The 13,804-nt window shown below is 41.9% G+C and overlaps 1 protein-coding gene across 5 annotated transcripts in view; it reads right to left on the bottom strand.

Moving 5' to 3' along the window:
* KCNQ5 (potassium voltage-gated channel subfamily Q member 5) overlaps positions 1-13,804 on the bottom strand; it is a gene marked incomplete at both ends in the record, with an annotated part of 300,511 nt that overhangs the window by 10,170 nt on the left and 276,537 nt on the right. For 4 of the 5 annotated variants that reach the window (XM_081998435.1, XM_081998437.1, XM_081998436.1 and 1 more), the window contains 2 exons: positions 779-887; positions 13,249-13,469. The exons of the other annotated variant lie outside the window; for it this stretch is intronic. In XM_081998435.1, the coding sequence (XP_081854561.1) occupies positions 779-887; positions 13,249-13,469 (330 nt within the window). The remainder of the gene's footprint in view (positions 1-778; positions 888-13,248; positions 13,470-13,804) is intronic. 5 annotated transcript variants of the gene reach the window in all.

Here is a 13,804-nt window from a genome sequence, read left to right as displayed (position 1 = left end):
ACTGATGTTTTAGTTGTTGCTGAGTAGTGTTTATACTCAGTCAAGGACTTTTCAGTTCCCCACGCGCTGCCAGCGAGGAGCTGCACAAGAAGCTGGGAGGGGACACAGCCAGGACAGCTGACCCAGGCTGGCCAAAGGGATGTTCCATACCATATAACGTCATGCTCACTATAGAAACTGAGGGGAGTTGGCCAAGGGGTGATGACCCTGTCTCGGGAACTGGCTGGGCATCAGTCAGCAGGTGGTGAGCAACTGTATTGCGCATCACTTACTTTATATATTCTTTTATCATTATTATTTTTATTATTTTATCTTCCCTTGCTGTCCTATTAAAGTGTCTGTATCTCAACCCACAAGTTTTACCTTTGTTTTTTCCCATTCTCCTTCCCATCCCACCGTGGGAGGGGAGGAGTGAGTGAGCGGCTGCGTGGTGCTTAGTTGCCGGCTGGGGCTAAACCACAACACTGGATTACAGTATTTTGGATTACAGAAAATATAGTGGAAACCAGCATTCATTGCTCTCTTTCTTTTCTGAGTCAAATCATGTAATATTTTTAGTCATTGAAAAACTGATAACAGAACAGATAGAACATTTTAACTTCCAATTAAAATACTGATGAAAAGGAAGCATAAACAAACTATATTGGCATTAGTTATGTAACAAATATAGCCATGTAATAAGTTCAACTAATTACCATTCTATTAATTGACATGCCGTTAATTAGTATCTTAACTAAAGAAATCTCAAATATTTATTCATTCAGTATTTTTTACTCACCTGATTGCTCTGATGACAGTTTTAAGAGCAGGGGTAAGATCTTCTACTGACACATCACACTGGCACCCTTTATCATCATAAACATCATCTGTTCCAAGACTGGTGTCAGCTGCAAAATACAAGAGCAGGCTAAACAAGCAGCATTTAAAGATCTTTTCCTTAGTGTTTTCTAGCTGCCTACACAGTGGTTCTGGAAAAATAAGGACTACAAATCAAACAAGACAGAGCTTCATCAGTTTAGGAACTACGTGATGCACTTGTGTGTGTCTATGCTTGTGTCATAAAAGGCTTGGGTAGTCCCCAGTGTAAAAAGTAAAAGTTAGAAAGGAAGAAAGCCCTGTTATTTTTCAAACAAATTAATAGTTGAGTACCAATGTCTATTCCTGATGCCTCACTGTTTTTCATGACATTCTCTGTCTTAAGGAAAAGTGGTGAGCTGACAGCTGTAATGGCAGAATCAAAAGATGCTGGTTATATTGAATTGTTTTTTTTTTTTTACCACTATGGATCAACCTGACATTGAAGACAAAGGAGAAGATCCATTTCATTTAATAAGGAGGCTGTGGAACGATCCAACACTTTATTACAGGTAAAAATAAAAAAAGTACCTTTTCACCAGAAATTAATAGAGAATGACATCCATCACTGATCAGTTGCCACCTTAAACCGCAGAGCCATGTAGATATTGCATCCTTCCTTTGCAATAGGAGCTTAAGCCAAGTTACTGTATTTATTTGCCTGAAAAAAAATGGATCCTCTGCCCTTTCCTAACACTGCCTCTGCAGAGTTACCATTTGAGAGTTAGCTAGAAATCTCAGAAGTGCCCAGAGTACCTCAATACACAAAGAAAACAGGGACCGATGCATGACCAGGAAAGTTTGCAAACTTAAAATGGGCTAGAATGGGAATGGAGCAAGGAGGGCAGGTTCAGTGGATACCGCTACATCATGAATGTCTCGAGGGCATGTGAAGTACAGGAAAATTCTTGAGGGTAGGTGTTTTTTCTTCCCAAGCCATCTTCCTTCAACTGTATAACATCCAAGTGCCCAGGTGAAGAATTTCACCCAAGGTCAGTGTATTTCAACATGTGTTTCTGCTTCGTGAGGAAGAGAGTGTAAAATGAAAGAGTGACATGGAATAGAGAAGTTCAGTAACCCTTAGTAATGGAGGAGATTTCTTCCCAGTCCTATGTCCCTGCCTACATTCATGTTGTTATTTAAAACATAGGCTTAGTCATCCAGAAACACTGCAAGTAAACCATTTCAGGGGCTTCTGTTGTAAGCAGATTTGAAGCTCAAACGCAAATGATTGCAGGACATTTTTTGCAAGTTCCTTTTTTTTCAGAAAGAATGTAAATTAAAGATGAAAAACATTCTTTGCCAGTCAGAAGTGCCTAGAAATTTCATCATACCTTTTAAACCTAACAGGAATGCTGTCTTGGCATAAATAGCATTGTACTAGGCTGCATATTCAGGAACTGGCATTGCTGCATTGTTGTCTTCACAGATTTAATTTTTGTCCATAATTAATAATTTATTTTGATGACTCTGGCTAGTTCATGAACGTCAAGAATACCTTTTCTTTTTTGACTGTTGCTGAACAACTGGTACATTCATGAGGAACATCTCGTGTAGCTTTGAAGAGCAGGAGATTTTATCATTGGCAGACCAACTTAATACAGAAAGAAGAGTGGTTTACAACCAAGTTAATAATACGTTTAATTACACATGAAACAATCAAATACAACCTGTAAAAAAATCAGTTTTATATTGTAAAAGTGAAATTTTCATACAAAGCTGTGAAATCTCCTCTTCCATGCTATTACTGTAAATTGTGCCTCCAATGATGACAAGACTGCTTCTCATGGAGTGAATGAGGTTTATCTTATTGATAAAATATATATGTCTCTCCACCTACCCTGCCTAACTAACATTTTTGTGACATTCTCTGTCTTAAGGGAAAGTGGTGAGCTGGCAGATGTAATGACAGAATCAAAAGATGCTGGTTATATTGAATTGTTATTTTTTTTACCGCTATGGATCAACCTGACATTGAAGACAAAGAAGATCCATTTCATTTAATAAGGAGGCTGCGGAATGATCCAACAGTAATGTGGATTAGCTAAAATAAACCATGTAATTAGTTTGATAGGCATATGGACTACCTAAACCCCCCTCTCTGAAGGTGCTAAGTATTCCACGACACAAACTTTCCAGGTGTCATGTCTGATCAGCCTCTCCAGTTACTCCTCCCAGTGCTGAAATCTCCCAGCTCGTTTCTAACTGCCACGCTAAAACCAGAGCGTTTTGTGCTACTGGTATTTCCAGTGGCTCTCTAAGGTTTGAATCTACTCAGTTATGCCAGTATAAATTAGGAATAATTCTGCTAAGGTCACAAGAGCTACAACCATGTAACCCCAGTGAAACAGGAGACTCCAACCTGAAAGTTTAAAATAAACATGTTTCTGAATGGTTCTCTCACTGGTACGGTTCCTGGGTCCCTTGCCAAGTACAGTGTCATTAATAAAAGGGCTTCCTTAACGCAGTGTATCTTTGCAGAACCGTTTTGAGAATAGTGTGGTGCGATTATAGTATTCCATATTGCTCACATGTGCATACAAAAAGCAGCAAAATCTTTAGACAGATGCTGGAAAATTCTTATAAATTTAAGCCAGCTTTAAGAAGAGATACCGCTCCTAATAAATCACCTTCTTTTTTTCTTTTTAATATTCCGACTGACATGAATTTCCTTCATTATGGCAGGCACTCGGTACCACATGTCAATAAAACTTGTGAAAATCTATAAACCTTGTTTGATTCATATGGGAAACATTCATGTTTCTTTAGTATACTGAGCAGACTTGGGAAAAAGTTTGGGAAATGCATAGTAACAATTTGGAAAAAAAAAAAAATTCCAGCTTAAAACACCACTGAAATCAAAGTTCACATTCTGATGGATTTTTCCAGAGGAAGCTCGTGTTGTGTACGACATAGTTACGAGGTGAGATGTACTTGTATCGCTTCTGTCCCCTCTCGAGTTCATCCTCGAGGTCGGGGCTGCGTTGGGGTCAGTTTGGCTGCTTCGGCAGCTCCAGCTGTTAAAACTCCTGCCAGTTCCCAGGCTCAGCTACAGCCTCCGACAAGCCGCACTCCAAGCTGCTGCTGTTCCCGGAGAGAGCCCTGTGTTTTGATCCTAAACGTCAATCTGGAAAGTGTTTATTTCACAACTGATGAGGCATCTGCCATTGTCTTACAATCTTTGGCATTATTTACTTTGGGCTACAGTCTTGTCTTTGCCACTTTTTAATTTCTTCCTCTTTCTTCCTGAAAAGCAGTCTTTGATTTAATCACACAGCAAATCAGCGATTACCAAGACATAGAAGAGGCACGCACAAGTCGTTAAAATTGTCTTGATATTTCCCTGTTTGTCCCAGTATTTATGCATTCTTCATGCAAACTCCAGTCATTTATGATCACCCCAAATGAATGGGCGAAAAACTACATTGTTCTGAAACATTATATGTCACCAACAAAAAATTTACGAGTTTGTAGCGGCATTTCATGTGGCTCTGTGCAAAAGGTACACACAAGGCTTGGTTTATTATTTCTGTAAATATCATGTGTCCTTTCTTAGAAGTGTTTTCTGTTGTTTAATAACATGCTTTGGCATCGGGAAAACTGTGACACTGCTCTGATCACCCCCGTAGCTCCATGCTTTCAATGTCAGTAACATTCAAGTAATTATGTGCCTGTTTAACAAAATCAAAAAGATTTTTGTACTTTTTAATCTGTTTTCTGGGAACCGCCATATGCTAGAAACAACGATCCAGCATTAGTAAGTGCATGTGCCAACACCATGAATAGCCCTATGGAAGTGCTCCTAACATAGTGATTGGTATGGTGATCCCAGCACAGGCCCTTTGACTTGTTTTTTGGAAGCCTTCGGAAGCGCTTCGATCTTACTCTGACTGCGTAGGAGGTAGCTAGGGCTCTTCATGCAGGCGATCTAAATCATTCTGCTGAGGCTGAGTACCCACCTTTTACACATGGAAAAACCTAAATAGGTGCCTGAAGCTGATAGTCTGCATATGACTCTCGATTATTCATGTTACAGCACAGCGTTGTGCTAGCTTGGTAAAAAAAGCACTGGCTTGGAAAAGAAGTCTGATTGATTTTCATTGTAATGCACGATTCAAGGTGAAAAATGGATGGTGGCCTAATTTCTGCGGGTGCTGAGTTACATCAAGCCATAGTTTATACCTATCATTCAAAATCCAGAGTTCAGCTTAGGGACTGAAGTCCAAGCCATTCATGATGGAGCTCCACAGCCAGTTTGGGAGCCTCGTATCTGAGTGCAGAGCTGCTCGGGCTGCCCAGGGCAGCAGTGCAGGGCACCCCAACGGGACACGCTCATCTCCAAACTCATTTTCGGCGTGAGCGGTCAGAAAGAAAACGTGTGGAGAATTCAGTGCATCGAACTTCTGGGCAAGTAAAGAGAGACATAAATTCAAAGCTTTGGGAGGACATATTGTCCCTGTGGGAGATGCTGACACATAGCTCTGCTGCAGCAGGGATGCTCAGGCAGCTGCTTTAGCGTTAGACTCCAAACTGCCTTTATTCTTAAATGGCTGCTGAGCTCAGATGACCCCTCTTGTTCCAGAAGCAATGCTGGCAGCTTGATACTTTCCTTGTTCTTTCAGCCTCTTTTGCAAGCAATGTAGAGCCTCTGCTATGCTGCTCTAGGTAGTGCCTAGGATGCCTACAAGGTAGGCGCATTTCACCCAGCTTTACACTGCCTTTGAAGTACATTTCTTCACCTTGAGCATTTGCTGCGGGGAGTTAGGGATTTAGCCTATATTTTCTAAAAAATGGAGATATTCTGTACATATTTTATAGTATTTCTACAAACGTTATAATGCACAGAATGTTTCACAAAATCTCGGTTACTTTTTTCCCCTCAAAAATTATTCTAAGTACAAACATGTTCATGGTTGATGTTCATACAATTCATTCATGCAATTTCCCTTTATCAAAATAACATGTGTCTCAGCCTAGTGCCTTTGTTTAAATTTGTTCCATGAAACTTCTCACCTCTTTACAAGCTCTCATTATTTTCCTGCTTGTTGAACCATGAATACAAATTCCCTTCACTACCCCTAGAAGTGATTTTCTTTCAAATTTTCCTTTGCTTTTTAAAACATCAACAAGCTGAGTCCCTTTCAGTAAAGAGTTCACATAAATCGTTTTACTGTGATTGCTTGCTAAGCTCTGTAGGACAAATCAACTGAAAAAAGCAACACTAATTGGGATGGAACTTAATCACGTACTGAATGAAAATAACACCCAAAGCTCCCCCAAAGAGAGGAAGGTAGTGGCCCATGTTTACATGCTTTCCAGAGCAGAGATCAGAAAAAGGAGGCCCAAGGGAATGAAACATGTATTTGTTTCCTTGATCCCTGAAAAAAAAAGAAAAGGCTTTCTTCTAATCATGAAAGACGGAAGGAGGCAGGATAAGTGAACTTCCATGACGTGCTCTTCATGTTAGATGTTTAATATTTGTCTAGGAAATGATACAAAATTCCTGGTAGTGCACAACAGTATTCAAGTGGCAAAATTAAGAGAGGGAATAAGAATGACAACATTTGAAAACATTGTTTATAGGGAACTTTTATGAAATGGTTGCCATTTCCATGCTGGAAAGCAATTTCTCAGGAAAGGAAGGAAATTGGTGCCTCCTGGAAGGAGGAGCACTTCTGCATGAGCTTGAAGGAGCTTCTTTTCCCTCTGCATGACCTGAGGCTCTACCCTGCAGGCAGTACCTTTGAGGAGCGCAGTAGTGCTGTATGTGTAGCCCGTTCCTTTCTCCCTCGTCTTTCTCCTGAAAAAGGCAAAACTTTCCAGATGGGGAAGAAAAGAGGACATCGGAACTGGAATTCAGTAGCTGCAGTGCAGTATGAAGCAGAATATCATAAAGAATATCCCTAACAAAATTTTCCATGTGAAAGTATTTCTAAAAAGCTCAGATTTGGCCAAAATAGACAAAATGTATCCATAGGAATGGATAGATAGAAGTGGAAAGTTTTTTACATATTCTGGGTATAATTGTCTAGTCTCCTTTCTTTGTAAGAGCAATTTTTTAAGGTCAGAAACCTAATTTATATCATTTATCATATAAGGCAGGCAAGTTCCAAATATCTAAAATTCTAGCATTTCCTTCTAACAAATCTCAATTATCTTTAGTTATTATTTAACTTCTCAAAAATGTTCTGCACTGGCAATATTTCATGGAACAGCTCCCACTACTTAATTAAAAAGGAGTCCTTTTCATTTTGAGTGATGATATGGAGGACCAGGAGACTTTCTAAAAATAATTCATAATACGCACAATAATTGTGCAGTTAAAATGGCTGATCTTCTTATAAATAGTGGCACATTAGCCAGCAAGTTGAGATGGCCATGTGAGAAGAGTAAGAAAGAAAAATGCTAGATGATTCTAAACATATGATTTTAGTGTATTTTTAGATATGCATCTCTGTTATTTTATATATACTGCATAAAAGAAGTTAAAACAGATATATATGATAAGATCTAGAACTGTGGACTAATGAGCTAAAAGTCACATATAATTGACTGTCTCCCTGCAAGACCTTGTAGCACACGTCAGTTGATAGGATGTCCGGTGTTCCATAAGGTCTACAGAGGTCCTATGCCCTGGGAGATTTCCAGGTCCTGTTGTTTGAAGGAGGTGGTAACCATGGGCAAAAGGAGAGAGGAGGACAGTGGCTTTAGAGTCAGGTAGCCACAGGAGAGTCCTGTATTTTAAAAAGCCATGAAGGATTTCCCCAACAAATTTTTATAAAAATGGAAAGATACCTCAAATGTTTCAGGTTTGGTACAAGTGGGTTACATGGTGGTTGGGAAGTTTGATGAATGTCCTCTCAAAATGACTTCTCAGCTCATTTGTTTACTCTTCACTGCAGATGAGATTGACTGAAATCCATGCAAATCATACTTCTGTGTGGTGGTCTGGTGCTGTCCATCACGGAGCTGAGCTTGCTAATCATTCACCTGTGACTACCAAGTCAGTGCTCAGTCCAGCGAGCAACAGTGCACAGCGAGTTCCTCCAGAAATATCATAAAGAGACTAAATTGTGGACTTATATGTCCTGGACCTTGGTTAGAATAAACTGAAATAATGCCTCAAAACCAATGGCATGTGCTTATTTACACAAAAGGAAAAAATCACTTGGAACTTAGATCAGAATGCCAGATCTTCCTAATTAATTACTGTGACAATGGTAATAAATGAGAGCTCTATCATCGAGTTAAACAATCACAAGAAAATAAATCTCCTGTCAAGCACAAATTGATATATTGCTAATAAAATGTCATTTAGTCCCATCATATAGGGTTTACACAAATTGAGCAGCTTTGTTTTGACATCATGCAGCTTCATTTTGAGTCAGTAAATTTAAGCTAATCGAGATGTAAAAGCAACCAAACTAAGGACCTTTGCCACATCAAATGAACCTTATACGAGGTCAAGATGTCTGTGCTACTGAAAGGAAAACCTGTCTTCTTTGCAATGCATAAATTACGTGGTAGGAACAGAGGACATGGGGGCTGAAATGCACAACCGCATTCTTTCCATGGCTTTTATAATATACTCTACCCTGAGGATTTTGTGCAAGTACTCTGTAGGGAATGAAAGGCTAGAGGTCGTGTGAGCGTATAAAGTTCAGGGATGGTGCAAGAAATCAAATATTTCCTTAGAGAGTTCTTTTTAATTAATCAAATGAAATATGTCTGTAATATCTCCAGTGCTGAACGCTTTTGATATTTTATTCAAAAAGCCACACACTGTCTCTTGGTTACAGTAAAGGCACAATAACTCATGCGGAGGCTTAGAAGCATGGGATGGTAGAAAACAAGTATAATAGGGCATTTTTGTCCCACACTGAGAGCTGCATCCACAACATAATATCAGTTCGTTACTTCAGCTGTGGTGGTGCAAGGCTGGAGCATGATTTAAGCAGAAAAGGTTCTGTTCCTCAGAAAATGAGGCAAGCAGAAAAACAACAGGGCCGGAACAGCAGTGTCTGCAAAGGAGAGGTTTTGAGACGTGAGTCTCCATGGCTGGATCTATGCTACGTACATCGAGGCACGGGTACAGCGCCTTAAGCAATGGCATGAGATCACCTGTACTATTGAACCACTTGCACAGTGGGTTCAGTGGGTTTGGCCCCTGCCAGTGACTATTCCCTTGCGTCGGGGGCCATTGCCCGTGGGCAATTTGGCTGCGGTTCCCCTGTGTTTGACGCAGGGACACAAGCCATACTGCATGCGGAGACCTTGGGGCCGGAGGTGGCTCCTGGCTCGCTTGGTGTACGGCTACGGGGGTGGCTGCGTGCGGCTCCAAGGTCAGGCAGCACCTTCGCCCGTGCGACATGGCACCCCTTCAGGGAGGCTCTTGCACAACTCTATACGATTCCTGTATCCTTTTAAGTGTGCACTTTGTAAAGCTTCACTATTTACCGTTCTTGATTGGTGAAGATTTCCCTTTGATCTGCTTGGTCCTGATTATTCCCTTTTAGACTGATAACAGGGATTGGAAATACAGCATCCTTGCACCTTCATTAATTTGTGCAGGGTCTCCTCTTCAACAAGAGTTCTGGCAGTTGTGAGCCACATGTCACTGGAGACTGGACATGTATTTAAAATCAGTTTATATAAGTCTTGGTTTTCAATTTCACTCCCCTGCGCTGTTGTTAAATGCTCCAGAGAGCATCTGCAGCCATGCCACCAAAGACCTCTCCAGCCATCAAAGCTCTCTCAGGTTTGGATTCCACTTGCAAGCGCACATATGTAGCTGAAATAATGGCTGCTTTTGCCAGGCCCGCTTTGGCAATAGCAATAAATGGTTTATAGGCAGTTTCAGAGGACTGTTACTACCCATAAATAAAGCCATTTGTGCAACAGTTTTGGTCACACTGTTCTAAGGCTGCTATGCCAAAATCCTTTTGGGAGATACCTGTGGTCAGCTTAAGTCTCTTTCTTGCTGCCAAGAAACTCTCCTTCTGTGGTTTTAATATGCAGTGGGGGAGTGTTACTGGGTAGCCTAAGAGGAAGGCTACTACATTTTCAATCATGTTAGCCTCTTAGCTGCCCCTGTAAGTTCCTGTCTGGATTAGAAACCTCCCTTTAAAGGCCACTTTCTAATTGCTTACGTTTAATTTTTCCAGCAGTCTGTTTCTGATGTTTTTTGGCCAAGATTCTAACCACAGCCTTTATCAGAACTCAGACCTGCAAAGTTGCTGTGTTAACTATCTGCCTTAGATTGTCCTCATAAGCTAACAATTTCTCTTCCTTTCTGAACCCTCTACTTATATATTTTCTTCTTTGCTTTATTCTTACACAGGGTTAAGCGCACCTCGCCCTCGTAGTGAGGTAGTTCCTCCTCTGCTTGTGCTAACGGAAGATCATTTACAAACCCAAATCCCCTACAGTGAAAGAAAAATCAAGCAAATATGTGACTGTCTTCTCTTTTGGAAGGGGAAGTTCATAGTGAGAGTTTATTATTTTTTTTCATTAGATCACTGATATAAAGTTTTGACACTGGACTGGGTACCCAGTACTATGTTGTCACTATCCAAAAGGTCTACTGCAAGTGTCATTTCTTCTCCCCCCAAACATGCTACAGAGATGTAAGAATCACCAGAAGGACCGGCTGTTCAAGGGTATTGTTTTGTGTCCAGACTTTCATCTAGAAAGGGATGGCTTCTAGTTTGGCTGGAAGATCAGCCCACCAAAAGAATTAATCCTTTGGCTGCAGAATACCTCAAGGAAGAAACCGGAGGGCCTGGCAACTGAGAGATATTAATAAAATGCTGCAAATATTGTGTTTTAATCCAGTGAAAAATGCAAGATGTTCTAAACTAAATACATCATCTCCAGATCCTTTTCGTTGAGCTGTCAAACGGAGAAAACATATCAAACTATGAAATAGGTAACACACCAAAAAAAAAAAAAAGAAACCAGGGTTGGTAGTGCTTGACTTTTCTCAGTGGTGAGCACACTGGACATCTCTCTGATGATACGAATCCTAGAAGTAGCTGGATGAGGTCCCAGAGTGGAAACTTGGCATTTGCCTAAAAGCTGGAGACAATGGAAGCTGTTCCTTCTGCCACGCATGAGAAATCAGTCATATCTGTTGGCCCCAGTTCATAAGGGTGGACTAGTAGCTGGAAACGGCTGACCAGGAAACAGGCTGCGCTCGCCCTGAAGAGCGGGAAGATCTTTAAGGGTTTGCGCACAGCAATGAATGCTCTGTTGTGGTTATTATCTTTTATCTACAGATATACCCAAGGTGCTGTTTATGCCACCTTTTCCATGAAAGGGAGACAATAAGAGGGAACATGATCTTCTCATGCCGATCGTTGCTGTTAATGACAATACGTACAGGACAAAACAGAGGACATGCTAAGGAAATGTTTCTGTGACAAATGGGCTGATGAAAAACTAAACAGATGCTTGAGTGAGGTGTAGGCTGCAGGGCTGGAGCAGAAGTGAGCACTGATACTCCGGGAGTGTGCTCAACAAATTAGTCTCTTAAGTCATTTCCAGGCACAGTGCGAGTTATGGGGGTTTAACCTATGAAATCACTTCTGGTGCGGTTTTGGGGAGATACTCGCGCTATATAAGTGATTACATAGGAAGCCTAAATTTAGACAGGGTAGCTTCAGCCGCACTCTGGTACCTGGAGCATTTCTCACTTCCCATTGTGGAGCAAGTGGCCTTGTCCCCGCTCCACGTCAGTGTGAGACCCCGGCCAGCATCACACAGCCCCTGTGCTGCAGCTGCCGCGGGACTTGAGCCAGGGCCCGTGCCCTTGAATGGAGTGAAGAGTGTTGAACGGCCCAGATAGCAGCCTGGTGGCTGGTACACCCCAGTAGATCACTGTAATGCAGCCAAATTCGGGATTTGTGCCTCTGAGAGGTCTCTGTGGGGGAGGCCTAGCCTAGAACGATGACCTTAGCAAACACTGTTGGTTTGTCTTGTTTGCCCTCCAGGAAATGTTTATTTACCCAGGCTTTTCCTGAAGAGATGTGTTGTGTAGGACGTCCTCAGCTGAGGCATTTCAGTTCAATGGGTATTTTGCAACCTACATGTCTGTGATAATATGTGCTCTTAAAAAGGAAGCAGGCACCAAAATCACACTTCTGTCTAATTAGTTTTACCACTAGTTTTACCACTGTTGGATGTAACATGCATGATTGCCATTGTAGAAAGAGTTTAAAGTTATATCTCTTTACTTGGATCAAACGATTTACGTTGTACCTTTCCCATACAGTCAGGGTCACTGCCTCCTGTTGTAGCCGATCAGTTTGTTTCCCTTATTTTCTACCTGGGGGTCCCACAAGAAAGAACAAAACATTCATAAGTTGGGAAAAATGTAAACGGAGAAACCCAAATCCAAATCCACTGGGGCAGCGGCAGCCCCGGAGGTGTGTGAGTGCACCTTGCAGTGCAGGACCTGTCCCTAGCAATGGTCGGGCTCATCTGGTGCTCTTGGCTGCTGCCTGTCAGGGTCCTGCTCTCACCCACTTCACTGCTCCCTGGTTAGGAGAGTCACTGTCTCGGTTTTGGCAAGCTTTTCCAGATGAAGATCTTTGCCTGAACACTGGCTAGTTTAGTGCCAGAGAGGACCTTAGCTAGAGCATGGAAAGGGTCAGCATGGGAGGCAGTGTGCGGGAAAGGCTGTGTTCTTGCCTGCTGCGGGGTCAGCGACCCATTTTCACAAAGATCCACTTCTTCACGTGTTAGGAGTCCTTCCTACATTTAAAATACCCTTTAGAAAGAAATACATAAAAGCAATACTCTGGTTTTGTCTGCTAAAGCCACCTGTCTTACTGAATTGGATGCAACCCTGTAAAACTTAAAGCACCCAGTAGTATATCTCTTGGTGGCAGGTGATTGTATCCTCTCTGGAGATAAGAGGGCACTTCCCAGCTCCTCACCCAGCTCCTCTGCCTGGGGCGGCCAGTGCCGTACAAGCTGTGCTCTTGGCTGGCAAAGGCGCAGCCAGTGCAGCGTTGGCCATGGTGCATGGCCCACCAGTGAGAGGCACCAGGTTTGGACAGCAGCTGTGCCCAGTGGTGGGAGAGGGGCTGTGACGGCAGAACTGCTGCAGCCAAATCCACGGGATGCATTTAGTCTACCTACGATTTTCCATAGTGAACCTGTTTTCCACCAGTTGCTCCCTATGGACCACTGACACAGGATTTCTTATTAAAAAAACCCCTCACGGTGGCATGCTCTTTGAAGCAGGCTATAGCTTTCTTGCGTCTCTGCCCCCAAGTAACAATTCTTTCTGCTTTCCAAAAAGAGGTCGCATTCACAGTGCAGGTGTGCAAGAGCGTGAGCAGGCTGGGAGCAGTACGCAATGGAAAATGAGGCATGAAAAACTCCTACCATCGACCACGGGTTTGGGCTGTGAGCTCTTCAGCCGCAGCGAGGGCCTAAAGCGGGTTCGGTCGTTGAAGCTCCAGCTTTTCTGGACTTTGGTTGGGCTGCCCTCGGTGGCAATGTCAGCACTTGGTGACCGGCGATCTCCAACTGAAGACTGCCTGTTCTTTATACTTTGACCTCGTGGGCTGGCCATCCGGACCCGCTCCTTAAAACTTAGCTTTTGACTGTGAAGAAGAGAAATATATTTTATTTCATAGTTCCTCCACTCCATTTCTTTTTTCTATAGTATGGTAATCAAAAATAATTTCTAAAATTTCTCAATAGCATGAATCTGTTTCTTACACACTTTTATTTTCATTGAATCCATTTCATTGGGGAATGAAACTGATTTGATGTAATTGTTTTTTGATAGAGGCATTATCAATGTCAGTCTATCTTACAGTACAGAGTAACCTTGTAAAGAAAATTAACAAATAGAAAAAAATTTCACCCAATTGTTATAGATTAATCTCTAAGATTTTTTTTTTTTCTATTCCTTGAGTTTTAAATAGGTTTATTT

Source organism: Phaethon aethereus, assembly GCF_964289735.1.
Source record: "Phaethon aethereus genome assembly, chromosome: 3".
Lineage (NCBI taxonomy): Eukaryota > Metazoa > Chordata > Aves > Phaethontiformes > Phaethontidae > Phaethon > Phaethon aethereus.
The sequence above is the reverse complement of the archived record's forward strand: the minus strand, read 5'-3'. Positions and strand labels throughout refer to the sequence as shown.